We start from the raw sequence: 17,914 nt of genomic DNA on the forward strand, positions 1-17,914 counted from the left end.
GCGTGGCCGTGGCTCAATCCCGGTGACCTCACGGCGCTGAAGCGTGGCCGTGGTTTGGCCCCCCGTGACCGCATGGTGCTGGAGCGTGGCCGTGCTTCAACCCCAGTGACTGCATGGTGCTGGAGCGTGGCTCCGGCCGCAGGCTGAGGCCGGCTGAGCTCATCACACCGGTATGTGGCAATTGGCTCTGGCAAGGCAGTGGCACCGGCATGCCCAGGCCAGCCGGCACAGGCACCCTGGCACAGCCCTGGTGGGCCACAGAACCAACCGTGCTGGACCCTGCGTGCTGGCGGTGACCCCGGTGTGGCGGGAAGTGGCCTTGGCACGGTTTGGGACACCATGGCATGGCACCACTCTAATGGCTCTGGCACGGCTGAGACTGCCAGGGGAGCATGGCTAAAGCGAGGGGGCGTGGCCAAATTGAAAGGAGGCGTGGCTAACGGCCAGTGTTCTGCTAGGTGGGGCGGGGCTAGGATAGAGGGGGCGCGGTCACAACGCCCAGTTGTTTGCTGGGGGCGTGGTTAAGACGATAAGGCGTGGCTAATGCCGAGGGGGCGTGACCAGCGCTGAGGAGCCCGCAGAGGGGGTGTTTTCGAGAAGGGGGCGTGGCTCTTCGGCTGTATTTGGGGGCGGGGTGGGCGTGGCCGGGGCGTGGGCGTGGCCGAGCAGGGCGGGTGTCTATAAAAGCGGCGGCACCGCCCCTCCCGTGCGCATTCGGAGTGATGAACGGGTGGTGCGCGGTGCTGGACGTGCGACCGCACGGCGAGAACCCGGTGAGACGAGGGGAGTGCCTGAGCCCTCCCAGGGGCCCCCAGTCCCTGTGTCCCCCTCCCTCCGCGATGGGGCGAGGGTTCCTGGGAGGGGGCATCCCGGTGGGGCGGGGAGGAAGGGAGGATGGGGGGGGTCCCAGGGTAGCAAGGGGGTCCCAGGATGGTGATGGGTGATGCCCCAACCGGTCCCGTGGTGCTCAGGCTTTGAGGAGGGTCTGGTGTCTGCAGGAACGCAGCAGCCCCTCTGTGTCCCGGGGGACTCATGGGTCCCCATTGTCCCAGTCTGTGGATCCACTCCCCAGGGGCTCCGGTGCCCCTGGTGATCCCCACTGCGGTCACTCCCAGGAGCTCGGGGATCCCCATTGTCCCAGTCTGTGGATCCACTCCCCAGGGGCTCCGGTGCCCCTGGTGAACCCCACTACGGTCACTCCCAGGAGCTCGGGGGTCCCCACTGCGGTGGGTGAGGGTGGCAGAGCTCCCCGAAGGGGCCTTCAGCATCGGCATTGGGGTCCCATCATCCCCTGTTGCACTTATGGAGGGCTTTTGGGAATCCCAGGAATCCTGGCTGGGATGCAATCGTCAACCTGTCCCCAGTAATGTGATTTTTTTTGGGTGATGCAGCCCTCGAGTGGCTCATGGGGCCGCGGTGGTGGGAGATGCTGGCACTGAGGCTAGTTTGGCATGAGCGTGTTTTGGTGCTTTCTCCTTCGCTTACGGCAGGACCTCGCGTTTTTCCCTTCCTTATCGTTCAGCTTTCCCCATCGTGCCAGCCGCTGGGCCATGGCGCGAGGATGGGTGCTGGGTGGAGCTGGCAGCACCCAATGCCGGCAGCGCCACCAGCTCCCCGCTGAGGGGGTGAAGCCGGCATGGTGTTCAGCCATCCGGTGTTTTGCTTTGGTTTTGGCAACCGGAGGGACCCACCGAAGGCAGAAGCACCGTGCCGGCACTCGGCCGCCTTCCTCTGCGCCGTAGCCGACAGCTCCCGGTGACTCAGCTCTGAGTCTCCTTAGGAGAGTCCCAATTCCCTGCAGCTTTCCAGCCTTATAAGGAGCGATTGCAGCGTTGGGCTCGTCGGGTTGATGGTTATTACGGTGATAAGCGCCTCTGTAACGCCAGCGATGCCAAACACTGGAGCTGTTTGCTGCTGATCCCTTGCGATACCCTCCGGGTCAGGTCAGGCCTGTTCCTATCCCACAGTCGGGACGGATGGACGATCGCCTTCCCTGCGGTTGCAAAATGCCGGCGTTGGGATCGCTGGCTATGGGTGCTTGGATGGTGCCGCCTCTTCTCCTCCTGGGACGTGGTTGGGATTTGCATGGTTCTTTCTTTCCCAGGAGCGCAGCTGATGCCTCTCCCTCCAGCCAGGCTTTTCCCAAGTGGGATTTTTTGGGGGGCTGGGTGATGCAAAATTGATAAAAAGGTTTCAAATCTGCTCTGGTGCCACTGGAAGCCCATCTGTCGCCATCCTCGCCGACACTGCTTGCCCTCATAACCAGGGTCATGGTTGGACCCAAAGGGCTGCTGGAATTCTGGGAACGCCTCCCTGGAGGCTGCTGGCTGGGAATGTGGCCAAAAAATCTCCGACCGCTGGTGCTTCACTGCAGCCATCACCCAAACCCGGCCCAGCTCTCCGAGTCTCAACTGATTCCTGAAACTGGGAATAGATACCATGAGCACGCGCTGCTGGGCTGGAGTGGCTCTTGGGGTGCTGCGGGGCGCATGGTTGGGGCGTTAAAGAGGTGTTTTCTGTGCAAGGTGGTGTTTTTCCAATGAGGGAAAGTGTGAGGACTCCATCGTCTTCCCAGCATCGTCAAAACCCTCTTGTCTTCCCTGAAATCCGCTGTCCCCTCTGCTCCGGTGCCGTGAGCAGGAGGTGAGTGTCAGCAGAGCGGATGCAATGCCAACCGGGAGGTAAAGGAGCAAGGAAAGGGGGTCCATGCGGCTCCTCTCCTCCTGCTCCGGTGGAGTTTGGCACCTCGCAGCGGGAGAACTGCTGGCTGCGGTGTCCTGCTGCGCTGAGCTGCTTCTCCGGGAAACCATGGATGGTGAGAGCAAAGGGGCCTGGCAGTGTGGGAGCGGAGAACCAGATTCCGTGTCTCCTCTCCTCCGTCTCCCGGCCAGGCTGCAGACAAACAAGCTGGGCAGGGAGGGGTTCACTTTATTCCGGCTGCGCTTCCGCCTCCTGCACCTGCGTCGGTCTCCCTAAAAGCATTCGCCGCACCCAAAAAGCTGTTTTCCTCCCCCGGTGGTCCAGAGCATCTGGGTCCAACGCCCAGCTCGTGTCTGGGCATCCCTTGGCCTCTTCGGTGCAAAGAAGGACAGATTTGGTGCAGCCTCGCCCGAGCGGTGTGTGTCTGGGTGTTTTCCTGGTGGTTTGACCCAGGTTTGGCAGCACCGGTGCCGGGTGGGAAGGCACTGGCTGCTCTTTGCTTCGTGTCCCGAGCGATCCGTGTCAGCTGGGTGGTGGGGGTGATCCAGGAGCCAGGGGGTTTTGGGGTCGGCTGGGATGGAAAGCACCCACATGCCATCTCTGGCTTGATTTTTTGGCTGCGGATGTGGCAATGGGCCGGCGCTTGTTCCTTATCGCAGCAAGCAATTTCCTTGGCAGCGTCCCACCCTCACCTGGGCTTGACAGGATGGGGAGGGCGAATTCAGATCCCAGTGCTTGTAAACAAAGCTGCGAGTAAGAGCACGCGAAGGGATTGCCGGCGGCTCTGCTGGGCTTGTGCTGTGCCGAGGCTGCTGCCCTGCATCGCTCGCCGCTCCGTGCTCCTACCCTGCATCCCGTTCGCTTTAGGCAGCGCGGAGGTGCTGGGCGATGCTCTGCATGCGGGAGCTGCCGTGAACCATTTTCCCTGCTGTAAAACCACGAGTGCTTCTTCCATCTTCCCAAAGGCTTGGAGAACTTCTGCTTCCTGACTAAAATTTCCAACTTCTTGGGTCTTGCCATGGAAAATACTCCCTGGAGTAAAAGTATCAGTGGCCGGTGCTGGTGAGAGCTGGCAGAGCCATGGGAGGTTTCTCTTAGATCACGGTGCAGTTGTGGAGCCCTCAGCACAGGAAGAACATGGAGCTATTTGAGTGAGGCCAGAGGAGGCCACGGAGATGATGCGAGGGCTGGAGCACCCCTCGTATAAGGATAGACTGAAAGAGTTGGGGTTGTTCAGCCTGGAGAAGAGGAGGCTGCGGGGAGACCTTTAGAGCTGCTTCCAGGACTGAAAGGGGCTCCAGAAGAGCTGAGGAGGGACTCTGGATCAGGGAGTGCAGGATTGGAACGAGGGGGATGGTTTTGTGCTGCAAGAGGGGAGATTGAGATGAAATCTTAGGGAGAAATGTTTTGCTGTGAGGTTGGGGAGCCCCTGGCCCAGGTTGCCCAGAGCAGTGGTGGCTGCCCCATCCCTGGAGGGGTTCCAGGCCAGGTTGGATGGGGTTTGGAGCCCCTCATCCAGTGGGAGGTGTCCCTGCCCATGGCAGGGGGTGGGACTGGATGGGCTTTGAGGTCCCTTCCAACCCAACCCATTCCATAACTGCCTGGACAGGGCAGGACGGGGTCTGGGCACGTGTTTGCGAGCCGTAGGGGAGGGCTCCTTGTTTCCTGGGAGCCCGCGCTTGTGCGAGCAGTGTACACAAAATATTTTGGAAACAAACAGCTGGCTTGTCGAGACTTGGATGCGAGGAGAGCGCCTGGCAGAGGGCAGCAGGAGCACCTTGACGTCACTTTTGGAGCGCAGGAGGCTGACGTGGCCAAGGTGTGGTGAGGGGCGGGCGCCTGGCACTGAGCGGGCACTACCCTGGCTGCTGCTCGAGAGCCGCTGCCATCGTGCACCGAGCAGCTCCTGCCTTCAGGGTCACGTTGATAAGGACCATGAGCGACCGAGGCGCCAGCGAGGTCTGTCCGAGGCAGGAGGGTTGAGGTGTGCTGTGGGTGCGCGGTGCCGAGCTGCAGACGGAGAGCGGGGTGCTCCCCGTGGAGCATTTTGGATGCCTGTGCGCTCCTTCAAGGCTCTCTCTGCGCTCCAGGCTTTTCCACGGAAGCTGCTGGAGCTTTGTGTTGTGCTGGATGGGGCTGTTTGGTGGGTGGCACTGATGGGAAGGCTCTGGGTGAGGAGTTAACCAGGTTCTAGCTGGAGTTGCCACGGATGCTTGTGCTCACGAGCCAGCGAGTGCTCTGCCGCTGCTCTTACCGACTGCTGCCAAAAAAAAAAGGCTCTGCTCGGCCAGGGCTGCGCCGGCATAGGATGAGAAGAACCGTGGGTGCGTGGCCATAGTGGCAGGGCAAGGAGAAGGACGGATCTGGCAAGGTCCCAGCGCATGAGCTGGGAACGGCTGCTTTCATCCTCCTCTGGGGCTGCCGCCGAATGCCGCGCTTCGGCTGTGCCGTAGCGGACCGTGACTCCTGGCAGAGGAGGGCATGGAAACAAGCCCGGCAATTGCTTTCCAGCCCATCTTGCGTTACCTCAGCCTGGCTGAGCCACGGCTCCTCCGAGCCCCGGTGGGTTTGATAAACAGAGCTATCGTATGCTCACTGTGACTCACGGTCATCCCAGCGCCGCTTCACAGGTGGCAGCTCGCCCGCGCCGATGCTGACCACGCTCTGGAGCTGGATGTAAAAAGTCTTTTGGAGAGATCTAAAACTAAAACCCACCTCTTGTTTTAGGAGAGCGTGAAGGTGCTGCGGCTGACGCTGCCCAATGACCTCCTGGGCGACCGGCGCGAGCAGGTGAAGCAGAAGGTGGGTCCTCCCTGTTTGGAGATGAAAAATACCGGTTTGTGGGTTAATTTAGGGAAGGAGGAAGGGGAATTCGGTGGAGGATCGGTTGCTTTGTGCTTGGTGAGCTAGAAAACTCGCCTCTTTGCCGCTTCGGTGTCGGCTCGCGAGGTGTCGTGCTGGGTGCCGCAACCCTGTGAAGGTGCCTGGTGCTCATTTGACTGGAGCCGGGCGAACTGTTCCAGCCAGTCTCGCCTCTCTGAGAGCTCTGCTGCTTCTGTCTCTGCAGCCGGTGGGAAAAGCCTTTGCCATGGTGGCTAACAGATCCAGCAATGGGCACTCCCTGGCCTCCGAGTGCATCAAATCCAACGATGGCGATGAGGAGATCATCAAGGTGCGGTCCCCCTGGCTTTGTGGCAAAGTGATCTTGTTTCATCATAGGGGCTGGAAAAAAAGGGTTTGTGTGAAGCTACAGTGGCAAAAAGGTCCTGATTGCGTGGTCAGGAGGATGGGTGTAGCGTTGGCAGCACCAGCTCCGGGGGCTTCCCGAGGGGATGGATGCAGTGGGAACCCAGGGGTGGGTCTGGGGTGTGGGAGTCCCCAGGAAAGTGGTGGAGTCCCCATCCCCAGGGGAGGATTTAAAAGCTGTGGAGATGTGGTGCTGAGGGCCACGGTTCAGTGGTGGTTGGGCAGTGCTGGGTCAAGGGTTGGACTCGAGGAGCTTAAAGGTCTTCTCCGACCTGAATGATTCTGTGACCCTGGGGTGGAGCAGCCAGGGAAAGGGAAACCACAAAGAGGAAACCAGTGGACAAAGTGGCTTGGGAAGCGGTGGGATCTGGTGTCCTGATCTCTGCGCTCGCTGCTGGCGTTGGGAGACTCTGACCCGCTGCTGCTGTCTCTCCTGGGCAGGTTTACCTCAAGGCACGGGCTGAGGGTGGTGTGAACCACGAGGAGCACGTCAGCCAGTTGAAAAGCGAAGTTCGTTACATCCAAGAGGTAATTAATGTCCGCGTGGCTTGCACAGTGCTGCCTGCACCCATGGGGGCTTGTGGCAAGGATCCGGGGCGCTCTGCTTGCCGGGTATCCCGTGGGCTTCCGCGTGGCAATGCCAGTGCCAGCTGTGGCACCCGAGCCCCGGCTGAGCCCCAACCGCTCTGCCAAACCCCAGCAAGCCCAACTCTCCAGTTTGTTGACTTGCCTGTACAGGGCAGTAGCCTAATCAAGCTCCATAAATTAATTCAGCCTGACTAATTGCTCTGCTATATGGACTGAATTTGAAGAGAATTGTGTGCTGCCTTTCCCCCAAGGCTGTCCCCTGCGTGCCTGGGCGAGGCCAGCCCAGCCTCTCGTTAAAAGGCAGTTTCTTTGGAATGTCTCATCTCCCAAAGTAAACTGGATGAGGAGGCTCCGGGAAGATTAACCCTTTCCTTTGCTCCTGGTGGGGATGTTATTTCTGGAGAGCTGGTTGCAGGGCACAGGAGTGGTTGCATGTGTGTTCTGGACTGGGTAGCTTCATGTCGCCTTAAAAAAAAAAAAAAGGAAAAAGGGGATAAAATCCCATTGAAAAGTGCGTTTTCTCTCCTGGAGGGGTTTCTGTGCTGGGTGGCGGGGAGCAGCAAGGAGTGGATCTGGTGGGGCAGCTTCCACATCTTTGCCATTAGCCTTCCTTCTCTGCCAAAATGCATAGTTTCCCCCCCAAAAGAATCCAGCCCCTTTCCGCTGCCTCCTGCACCCAGACCTCCGCGGGCTCCAGGGTGCTTCTCACTGGGACCCGATCTCACAGAATCACAGAATCACCAGGTTGGAAAGGACCCATTGGATCATCGAGTCCAACCATTCCTAACACTCCCTAAACCATGTCCCTAAGCACTTCATCAACCTGGATGATCCTTCCTCCTCCTGAGCCTTCAGCTTCAGCTCTTCTGATCCGAGCTTTCCCGCAGCTCGGATGGGAACAGGAGTCAGAGTTTTAAACTCTTAGCAATAGTGGAGCGGGACATAGCCCCTGCCTGGCCCGGAGGCTGCGTGGAGCCGTGCCAGAACGGCTGCAGCAGCATAACCGTGCAGCGCCGCTTAATCCTGCATGGGAAAAGCAGAGAATAAGCTAAACCAGTAAGTCCCGGTGGTGGTACCAGTCTGTCTGCATCCAGGAGAAGGGTCCTATGCTGGGTCATGGTGTAAAACCCTAGGGAAGTCTTGATCCAGCTGGATCAGAAAGCGGAATGGCTCTCCCCGGGTTAAGGGCTTGGTTGCTGACCTGAGAGCCTCATGCCACGCTCTCACCGTGCCCCTTGTCCTCCCGCTGCTTGCTCTCCGGCAAACTGCTTCACCCCAGCGCCTCAGGCATCTAAAAATCAAGGGGTAGGGACGAAGCCACGCTGTTAGTGCTTTGAGAAAGCTGTTCTTTGAGCAGCGTCGGGGCAGCGTTTGCCATGAAAGCCTGTAAATCATTCCTCTGGCTCATTGCTCTGACTAATTCAAGTAGCTGCGAGTCAAGACTCTACTTGTCGGCGTCTCGTGGAGTGGGAGCCGGTGAGCAGCAAGGGTCTTCCAGCACTTCAAAGGTGAAGCCGATGACTAAGGCAATGAAAAAAATCAGCATCCGTGCCAGATTGTTGCTCGTTTTCACCAGTTTTCCTTCCCACGAAGGTGTGGGGTGTCTGCCTGGCCAGGGTCGCAGCCGTCGCTCATGTGTCGATGCAAGGCAGCGTCGCATGGCAGCATCGCAGCCTGCGCGTGGTTTCTGTTGGGCTGAGTGATGCTGCCCGTGCAGCCCAACCTAAACTGCCTTGCCTTTGCCAGGCTAGAAGTTCTTTGAAGAAGCTGCGGGAAGACTTAAGTAGTAAACTTGAGAACAGACAAGGAGATAAACAGCGCGCACAGGTAACGGGAGCATTCTCGGGCATTGACTTATTTAAAAAGGTATCACCTTTGGGTCTGGAAGAGGATGGAAGGGGCTGTAAGGATTGAGGCGCTTGTGGCAGATGAAAGCCGCGATGGCCCCGTTTACAGGGAAAGTGTGAGCCTTTGCCCGAGTTGGTAACGAGGAGTCGGGAAGCAAAAGGTGCTGGCTGCCCAAATGTGCTCTTGCATGTTCGTTTGCGGGAAACTCCTCAGTCTGGAGTTGCTGTGGGGAGCCCTCGAGCTGACTGCGTGCGACGGCTCTGCGTGGCGGTGTTGACCAGCGCTCCATCCCGGTCCATCTGTCCTTTTGCATAGGTTGTGCTGGAGGAGCAGAACGGGAGCTGGTTGTGCCCCGAGAGGCTGCGCGCTGACTCCTGGGAGGATGAGGTATGGAAATAGAGAGGGAATTCCAACACTATGGAAAGAAATATCAGAGTTGGTTTAGGCTCTTCCTCCCAGCAGGTGACTCTGAACCCGTTCATTGTGTGATCAAGCAGCAAACTCTAGTCTTTTTATCAGGATAGGCTCAGGAATGGAGTGTGGCTCTACTAGAGCAATAAAAATGTGCATAATGGGGCTTTTAAACCTTTGCACACAAGAGCTTTTTAGCAGAAGAAATAACAGGAATCTCAAAGTGGCCAATATTCCTCCAGCTCTTCCTCTTCCCACTGGCTGAGGCGGATGCTCTGGGCTGGGCTTTCGGGTTGGGTCGCTGCGGACCTGATTCGCGTTGCGCGGGGTTTCGGGTTGCCCAAGTGCGGCTCAGGATGGCAAAGCCCTACAAACAGGGCTTGGAAGGCAACCAAAGGATAGCACGCGTTATCTTGAGGGCTGGAAGCTGCTGCTGCAGTGTGGGAGGTGAGGACAGGAGCACCTCATGTTGTTTCAAGCCGAGAAGGGATGTCACCAGGTTCTGTCACCAGCAGTGCTGCCCACGTCAGGGTGGAGGGCTCCTTTGATGCCTCCCGACTGCTCATCTTGCCCTCTTCTTGTCTCTGCAGGAGGAGGACTGCTCAGGTGAAGACCTGGAGAAGATCCGACAGACAGCAAAGAGGCTCTTCACAAGGCTGCAGGAGGCGGAGAAGCGCCATCACTTGGAAAGGAAAGCCTTTGAGGTGACCACGCTGTGCGCTTCTCTGCTGGGAGAGCGTGAATTTTTTGGTTCATTTTGGTGGTTATTTTTCTTTTGGGGAGTCTGAGGAGTGGTGTGGGCATGCGATTTGGGCTGCTGGAGGTGGTCTGGCTTCTCCTTGCAGAGCGGTGGTCTTGGTGGGTACTGTTAGAACCCATTGTGTGGGTCTCCTTGCCTGCCGAGCGGTGCTGACAAAGCTGCTGCATCCACTTCTCTCCCTTCTTCATCCCTGATGATTAATGGTCCCCTTCGGTGACTGCTCCCGGATGGGCTGGGCCTGACTGCGTCACCTACAGCTCCAAGCGCTGGTGGCAGCGGTGACATCCTGGCTCCCATCCTGTCCCGCAGACCAAACTGGTCCTGCCCAGCCTTGGGGGGGGAAAGGGTTCCCCTGCAGCAGGACAGGGGACAGCATCCGCTGGCAAAGTGGGTTGGAGCGGTGACCGCTTCCTCGGGCATGAGGATGTCCACCCACCTGCAGCGGTGGCACGTGCCCCAAGGACATCCATCCTTGCGTGTAGGAAGCCACTTGGTTTGGTGGCATTTTGGGGTCATTGGTCAGCTGAGATGCTGAGGTTCTGAGCCCAGAAAGAGATCCCGGGGATGGCAGGGATGGGTGTTCCAGCAGTTATTGGTCCTGGCAGCACTGCCCAGATGTTCCTGGTGCCTGAACTGGTTCTCCTGCTGCCATGGGGACACTCTGGTCCCCTCTTGGCTCCTGAGCCATTGATGCAGGCGTGGGGCTGGTGCTGAGGTCTATTCCCTGGGCGCGTGACCAAGAGGAGCCTGCAAAGAGCCCAGAGCACACGTGGTTGGGAACGAACATCTCCTGCATTTGAGGAGCCTTTGTTGCTGCAACATTTAACGCTCGCTGCTTTGAAGCCAGGGAGCTTCCTGAGGAGCTCTTCTCTCTGAACCATGACGGGCTGTTTGCCGAGGTGCACGGTGGTGCCTTCAACCAAATCCACCTGCCAAGGCTTTGAGCACCGTTGTGGCTCCACAACATCGCTCCGGTGGCTCGAGTGCGTGAGGGTTGAGGGTAAAAGTGTTTCCATCTCATTTGCAGAAGGCTGTCTCGCAGTACCAGGAGGAAGCGGAGCAGACGAGCTCTGCCCTGCGGAGAGCGGAGAAGAACATGATGGAGAAGGAGGTGCAGGTGGATGAGCTGCAGAGGCTCCTGGCTGGGATGGAGAAGGTATGGGAAGGATAAGTGGAGCTTCCTGCTCCCACTCTGCTTGGGAATGGTGGTCGCAATGAGTTTGGCAGTGCTCAGCACAGACCTCGCAGCAGGTCCTGGGCTTCCCACCATCCTGAGGGTTTGACTTTTCAGCCAGGTTTAAACCAAAAGCGTCGCACAAAGCCACCGGCTGGAAATCAGTTTTACGCTCTCATTTCTCAGGTCTGGCAGATCTGTGCAAACTCTTCCAGGTATCCTGGAAACAAGTGCACGGTCCAGCCAGCGCCCGGCCCCTCTCGCAGGGGCATGAACACCTCCTCGAGCCTGGAGTGCTTTCTTTTTGCAGCTGTGGTCTGCTCCGAACAACATTAAAGTCATAAATCTACCAGCGCAGCGTGAGCGCGATCTGGCTCTGCCTTCCCTGCGCCGACAGCGGGGAGGGAGCCAGGCTGGTGCCATGCCTGTATCCTAGGGGTAAAAGAGTGGGATGTCGGCTGTCGGTCACCTTTGCGGCTGCCCGTGTCTGTCTGTCTGTCTCTCACATGTAAATTTACTGCCAGTGAACACAACCTGCAGATGGAGGGGGAGGCCGAGCCCAGCCCGCACGGCTCGTTGGGCGTTTGCCGCGCAGCGGAGGCTGAGGCGCATGTGTTGCAACTTGTTTCCCTGCTGCAACTTGGCCTCTTGCTCTGCCGCAGGAGCACAGAAGTTTGCTGCTGAAGATGAAAGAAGGCGAAGCAGAGCTGGCGAGGCTGCGAAGCGTAGAAGGTGACAAGCTCGCCGAACAAGACCGGTGAGCCTTGGCTTGCGGCTCGGCTGCCAACTCCGGAGCAAGCCCACGCCGCCGGGTCGGGGTGGCAGCTCGCTGGGGCATGACTGCACATTCCTGCGAAGGGCGTGCTTGCGCTCTGGCTTGCAAAACAGCACCCTGCTCCCAGGAGCTGACTCATCACCAAAATACCTCCCGCAGTTTTGCTTTGCTCCAAGAGCTCCATAGTTGCAGAGCTGAGCTGCCCCGGAGACCTCTAGTGGCCCTGCTGTGGGCTGGGAGCTCAGGGCAGAGCTCCAGGAGCCTCTGGAGCAGCCAACTTGCCCCGTAATGTGGGATTCATTCTGCCCAGCCGGTATCCTTGTGCTCCAGGGGCTAATTGGGAATGGCTCGTTTCTGGAAGGCCTTGTTTGTGGCCTGACTCTTCCTGATGTTCCTGTGTCCCGGCAGTCTGTGGTTGCTGCTCATCTTTGTGGCTCCTGCTCGAATGGGTTTTGTCTCTGCCTCTCCTTAGCTCACCTGCAAGAAAGCTGGGGAGGGGCTCTGGATCGGGGAGTGCAGGGTAGGACAAGGGGAATGGTTTTCAGCTGAAAGAGAGGAGATTGAGATGAGATCTTAGGGAGAAATTGTTTCCTGGGAGGGTGGGGAAACAATTTCCAGGTTGCCCAGAGCAGCGGTGCTGCCCCATCCCTGGAGGGGGGTTCCAGGCCAGGTTGGATGGGGCTTGGAGCCCCTGATCCCGTGGGAGGTGTCCCTGCCCATGGCAGGGGATGGGTCGAGATGGGCTTTGAGGTCCTTTCCAACCCAAACCATTCCATGCTTCTAAACACTTGGAGATGTGTGTGGTTGTAGAGGAGACCGGGCTGGGGAAAAAAGCTGCTCTGGGCACATCTGGGTGGGTGCTGCTGTTCTTGGAAGCCGTGCAATTGCTCCTGGACTCCATCCTCTCCTTTTCCCAGGTCAGCCCAGCTGGAGAAGGAGGTGGCCATGCTGCGGGAGAAGATCCACCACCTGGACGACATGCTGAAGAGCCAGCAACGCAAAGTCCGCCAGATGATCGAGCAGGTGAGCGGAATAAGACTGGATCGGGAGGATGGGAGCGTGACCAGGGTGGGACAGAGCAGGCAGAGCCTGGAAGGACTCAGAGGGGGCTTAAAATAGAGAATGGAGAAAAGAAAAGTCTCTCTTGAGCTGCTTGGGAGCAAAGAATTGCTGGGGTGTGGGGCTGAGTGTCTTTGCAAACCAAAGGTGGCCCAGAGCTCTGTCCTTCTGCGGGGTGACAGCTCATCTGGCTGCGGCGAAAGGGGAAGAGGGCAAAAGGGGGATAAAAAGAGGGTAAAATGAGTGTAAACCGAATGCTGTACACCCAGTGTGGCTGCTGGGGAGGCAGAATCTCACACTGTGCGAGCAGAGACTCTGTCACCCCAGGCTCAGTTCAGTTAGAGGCGGTTTTTGACTGGTTTATGCAGCCCTTGAGCTGGTGCTGGGAGGGTAAAAGGTGGAACGAACTGCCCTTTCTCCCAGCTGCCGTGATCTTTTCCAGCTCCAGAACTCCAAAACAGTGATCCAGGGCAAAGACACCATGATCCAGGAGCTCAAGGAGCGAGTCGCTTACCTGGAGGCTGAGGTGCGTCTTTGGTGGGGCTGCATGGGGTCTGCTTCTAGCTCAGACTCTCTCAGGTGGCTTTGCCCACCCATAGATCGTGGCTCCCTCGTGGTACTGAGCGTCACTCTGAGCAAAGCAGCTGCCAGCAAAGCCCTTCCCTGACGCTGGCACTGGCTTTGCATCGGCAAACCTGCCCTGTGCAGTGCTGGGGGCTGTACTGCTTTCCCTGGCTGCTGCGATAGCTCCCAGTGCAGCAGGAAACTCGAGCCGAGCCCAAAATAATCTCATCAGGCGCATTTCTGTGGTAGGGCAAACCCCGCTTGCTCACAAAGCTGCAGCTGGGAGCGTGTGTCAGAAATTAGAGCTGCGTTCCAGCCTCCGGGATTGTAACGAGTGTCAAGTCGTTTGCCTTCTTTGGAAGAAAACCGAGTCTATATTGGCATTTCTTGGACTTTCTTCCTTCCTCGGTGATTTATTATGCCCAGAGCAGTGGTGGCTGCCCCATCCCTGGAGCTGTTGAAGGCCAGGTTGGATGGAGCTTGGAGCCCCTCTTGCAGTGGGAGGTGTCTCTGCCCATGGTTGGAACTGGATGATCTTTGAGGTCTATTCCCACTCAAACCATCTCATGGTTCCATGATTCCAACTTGATGTCCACCAGAACCCCCAGATCCCATCCCTGGAGGGGTTCCAGGCCAGGTTGGATGAGGCTTGGAGCCCCTCTTGCAGTGGGAGGTGTCTCTGCCCATGGCAGGGGGTGGGACTGGATGGGCTTTTGAGGTCCCTTCCAACCCAACCCAACCCATTCCATGATTCTAGGATATTGCCAGTCCTGGCACAGGGAGGCTGCGTGTGAGTACACCCAGCTGTGAATCTGGGTGGAAAATGTGCATGGCGAGGGATTGTGTGCCGGTGGGTTTCTGTGCCCGGTGCTCAGCAGGACTCACAACCCATTCTGTCCCTCTCCTGCAGTCTCTCTGCAGGGTTGGATTTAATTTCCCTCTAAACTGAGCTGCCTCAGGGCAAGAGATCCTGCTGGGGCACTGCTTGGCCAGTGGGGTGCGTGCCCAGCCCGCCCGTCCTCAGCTCCTGGCACTAACGTGGCTCCATCTCTTGCAGAACCTGGAGATGCACGACCGCATAGAGCATCTGATCGAGAAGCAGGTCAGTCGGGGCGGCCCCAGCTCCAGAGTACGCTCCAAGTCGGAATATGTGAGCAGGTACGTGGGGAGCACACGGCCTCCAGCAATCCTGGCTGCCTGGTGGCCTCAGCTGCAGGTCCATGTCCTGCCTGGGGCGGTGGGAGCTGCGGGGTGGGAGGAGATACGGGACGTGGGAAACACAGAGTGGTTGAGGTTGGAAGAACCCTCTGGAGCTGATCCAGTCTAACCCCCTGCTGCAGCGGGGTCACCCAGAGCAGGCTGCGGGGTTTGGATCTCTCCAGAGACTCTGCACCCTCCCTGGGCAACCGGTTCCCATGCTCTGTCACCCATGCAGTTTTATCTCCTGTTCAGGTAGAACTTTCCAGGCTCTGGATTGTGCCCGGTGCCCCTTGTCCTGGCGTTAGGCACCGCTGAGCAGAGTCTGGCCCCTCCTCCAGTCCCCCACTCATCAGATATTTGTGGAATCTCTGTCTCCTCCTCTCTGGGCTGAGAAGACCCAGTGGTCCCAGCCTTTCCTCCCAAGAGAGACACTCCAGGTCCCTCCTCATCTCCGTTCCCTCTGCTGGACTCTCGCACCTTGAGTCCTGTGTTCAGTTCTGGGCCCCTCACCACAAGAAGGATGGTGAGGCTCTGGAGTGTGGCCAGAGAAGAGCAACGAAGCTGCTGAGGGGCTGGAGAACGTCTGACGAGGAGCGGCTGAGAGAGCTGGGGGTGTTTAGCCTGGAGAAGAGGAGGCTGAGGGGAGACCTTATTGCTCTCTACAACTGCCTGAAAGGAGGTTGTGGAGAGGAGGGAGTTGGGCTCTTCTCCCAAGGGACACGGGACAGGACAAGAGGGAATGGCCTGAAGCTCCGCCAGGGGAGGGTCAGGCTGGATATCAGGAACAAATTCTTCATGGAGAGAGTCATTGGGCACTGGAACAGCTGCCCAGGGAGGGGGTTGAGTCGCCTTCCCTGGAGGTGTTTAAGGAACGGGTGGATGAAGTGCTGAGGGACATGGTTTAAGGGAGTGTTAGGAATGGTTGGACTCAATGATCCAGTGGGTCCCTTCCAACCTGGTGATTCTATGAAGTCATTCCTGGACTTTCTGGAGCTGGGGAGTCCAGAACTGGACACAGGACTCGGGATTTGGCATCTCTAGAGCAGAGGGGCAAGAGAAACCCCCCTTGCCTCTGCTCCCTGCACTCCTCTCCAGGCACCCCAGGACACCCTTGGTCTTCTTTGCCACCAGAGCCCAGTGCTAGCTCATGGTTATCTTGGTGTCCACCAGGATCCCATGTCCTTCTCCACAGAGCTGCTTTCCAGCTGGTCAGCTCTGACCTGTCCTGGTCCATGGGGTTGTTCCTGTATCCCTCCTTCAGGGGAGCACAGGAGGCAGAGGCAGAGGTGCCTCCTGTTGGGTGGCTTGGGGTTTGCCAACCAGCGCAGGACCTTCTCCTGCAGTTTTTCCCTTCCAACTCTATCATACAGTCCATCTGCCTGAATGAACCTTTTCTCTCTTGCAGCAAAAGGCTGTCGGGTCCCAAGCCGCTGCCTCTCATTCGAGTAGTGGAAACATGAGTTCCGAGGGCCAGTCCGAGCTGATGACTCTCGCCTTGTTATCGTTGACTGGATTTCCCTGCTTGACTGCCATCCTCTGGCCTCTGTGCTCCCGGAGTCCCCCCGGAGCTGTTGGCGAGGGCTGAGCCCTGCAGAGCTGCGGCAGCCAAGGGTAGATGGAGCCGGGGCCGTCCTGGCAGAGGAAGGAGGTTTGTGAAGCGCCCACATCGCTGTCCCCACTGGGTCCTGAGGTCATACGGATGCCAGTTTGGAGGGTAGGACCTGGCCCCGGCGTGGACACGGCGGCTCTCTGGCCGGATAGCCAGACTCGCTTTCCCTGGTCAGTCTGGGGGTCGCTCCGTGAGAGCAGCCGCTGCTTCTGAAGGGCTTCATCCGAACAGAGCCCCCGCTTCAGCTTGCACCTTGCCAACACGGACTCGGCGTTTAACCTTTTTGTGGTTAAAAAAAAAAAAAAGAGAAAAAAAAAAGTCCCTCTTCCAAAGCAGAAAGAAATCCTCCCAAAACTGGAATCCTTCCTACACCACTGCCCAACCCGTGACAAGTTGGGAGCCTCCACCTCCCGTCTCCAGCACATATCTGGCTACTCCGGACTTGGCAAAGGCTCAGGTGGCCCAAAATTCACTATCACCATGCTTTTCGCAAGAGCGTAGAGAAATTGTACCCAACGCACGTGTAGTGTTTAAACGCAGAGGTGGTTGGGTTCGTTACCTGTATTTATTTCAATAAATTATTAGTGTTTTCTGCCGATATGGTGACGGGCACGACGGCGGCTGTCCACCACCTCAGGAGCGCGGCGAGGACTGCCTGTCGCACACTTGAACTGGAAAACACCATCCTGCGTCCTCAGGGCTTGCCGGTCGGTGCCTGGCGCGTGCGCGCTGTGCTCCGGGAAGGAGCTTGGGTGCAGCGAGAGGAAGGGTGCTGGTGTCTGTACCGGTGTTCACACGGAAATACATGTCTTAACCCCGCCGCCTGCAGTCGGTTGAATGGATGGCAGCAGTGGGAATGAACGGGGAGGGGTGTTCTGGCCTTCGGGCTGCGCTCCCTGCGTCTCCTTCTCTTCTCCTCTTGCTTTCCTTGAGGGTGGTCAAACACCGCCCATCGTTCTTGGCCTTTGCTCCATGGGCTGTCCCATCCCTGGAGGGGTTCCAGGCCAGGTTGGATGAGGCTTGGAGCTCCTCATCCAGTGGGAGGTGTCCCTGCCCATGGCAGGGGTGGAATGGGATGGGCTTTAAGGTCCTTTCCAATCCATATCACCCCCTGGTTCTATCTCAGCAGCGCCAGGGCTTGGCAGGAAGGCGAGGATTGAGTGCTACCACCTACAAGTGCAGGGATAATTAGGTTATTGATGTAATTAGGTCTTGTTTTCTTAAGCCCAAGATTATTTGGGTGCCCAGCAGTGTTGTCAAGTGCCAAACCTGCCGCCTCTGCCCTGGAGCCGTTCTATTGCTCGGGGAAGGTCGAAGGCTTTAGGGACCTCCTGCATGAGGACAGGCTGAGAGAGTTGGGGTCGTTCAGCCTGGAGAAGAGAAGGCTCCGGGGAGACCTTAGAGCAGCTTCCAGGACTGAAAGGGGCTTCAGGAAAGCTGAGGAGGGACTGTGGATCAGGGAGGGAAGGGATGGGATGGAGAGAAAAGTTTTGAGCTGCAAGAGGGGAGATTGAGATGAGATCTTAGGGAGAAATGTTTTGCTGTGAGGGTGGGGAGGCCCTGGAAGAGGTTGCCCAGAGCAGTGGTGGTCTGCAACTTCCAGGAGGTGTTAAAGACCTCCCTGGAGGTGTTAAAGACCGGGTTGGATGGGGTTTGGAGCCCCTGATCCAGCGGGAGGTGTCCCTGCCCATGGCAGGGGTGGACTGGTTGGGCTTTGGCGTCCTTTCCAACCCAAACCACTCTGTGACTACAATTCCCGTCGTCCCTCGCGCTCCCAGCGGGGGATGGGGCTGCATTTCCGGTCTCCCCGTACTCTTAGCGTGACGGGACTACATTTCCCGTCATCCCTTGCGCCCCATAGATGGGGCCTCCATTCCTGAGATTCCGAGACTACATTTCTCGTCCTCCCTTGCGCTTCTGTAGGACGGGACTCTATTCCTGAGAGGCCGTGACTACATTTCCCGTCGTCCCTCGCGCTCT

The 17,914-nt window shown here is 58.1% G+C and overlaps 1 protein-coding gene across 4 annotated transcripts; it reads left to right on the forward strand.

The window, feature by feature from the left end:
• The first annotated feature begins 698 nt into the window (after positions 1–698).
• Positions 699–16,765, forward strand: TUFT1 (tuftelin 1). Of its 4 annotated transcripts, none has more exons than XM_054050702.1 (13): positions 699–773; positions 5,428–5,502; positions 5,768–5,872; positions 6,388–6,474; positions 8,281–8,361; positions 8,698–8,769; positions 9,384–9,497; positions 10,581–10,709; positions 11,390–11,484; positions 12,420–12,525; positions 13,004–13,087; positions 14,183–14,283; positions 15,731–16,765. In XM_054050702.1, exons 1-13 carry the CDS (start codon positions 723–725, stop codon positions 15,783–15,785), a joined length of 1,155 nt encoding a protein of 384 aa, XP_053906677.1. In that variant the 5' UTR covers positions 699–722; the 3' UTR covers positions 15,786–16,765. The 4 variants fall into 4 exon arrangements, with proteins under 4 accessions (XP_053906677.1, XP_053906679.1, XP_053906680.1 ...); XM_054050705.1 differs by lacking the exon at positions 699–773 and adding an exon at positions 987–1,943; XM_054050703.1 differs by lacking the exon at positions 699–773 and adding an exon at positions 1,996–4,659.
• Positions 16,766–17,914: the final 1,149 nt, after the last annotated feature.

The sequence above is a fragment of the Cuculus canorus genome, chromosome 28, assembly GCF_017976375.1.
Source record: "Cuculus canorus isolate bCucCan1 chromosome 28, bCucCan1.pri, whole genome shotgun sequence".
Classification (NCBI taxonomy): Eukaryota; Metazoa; Chordata; class Aves; order Cuculiformes; family Cuculidae; genus Cuculus; species Cuculus canorus.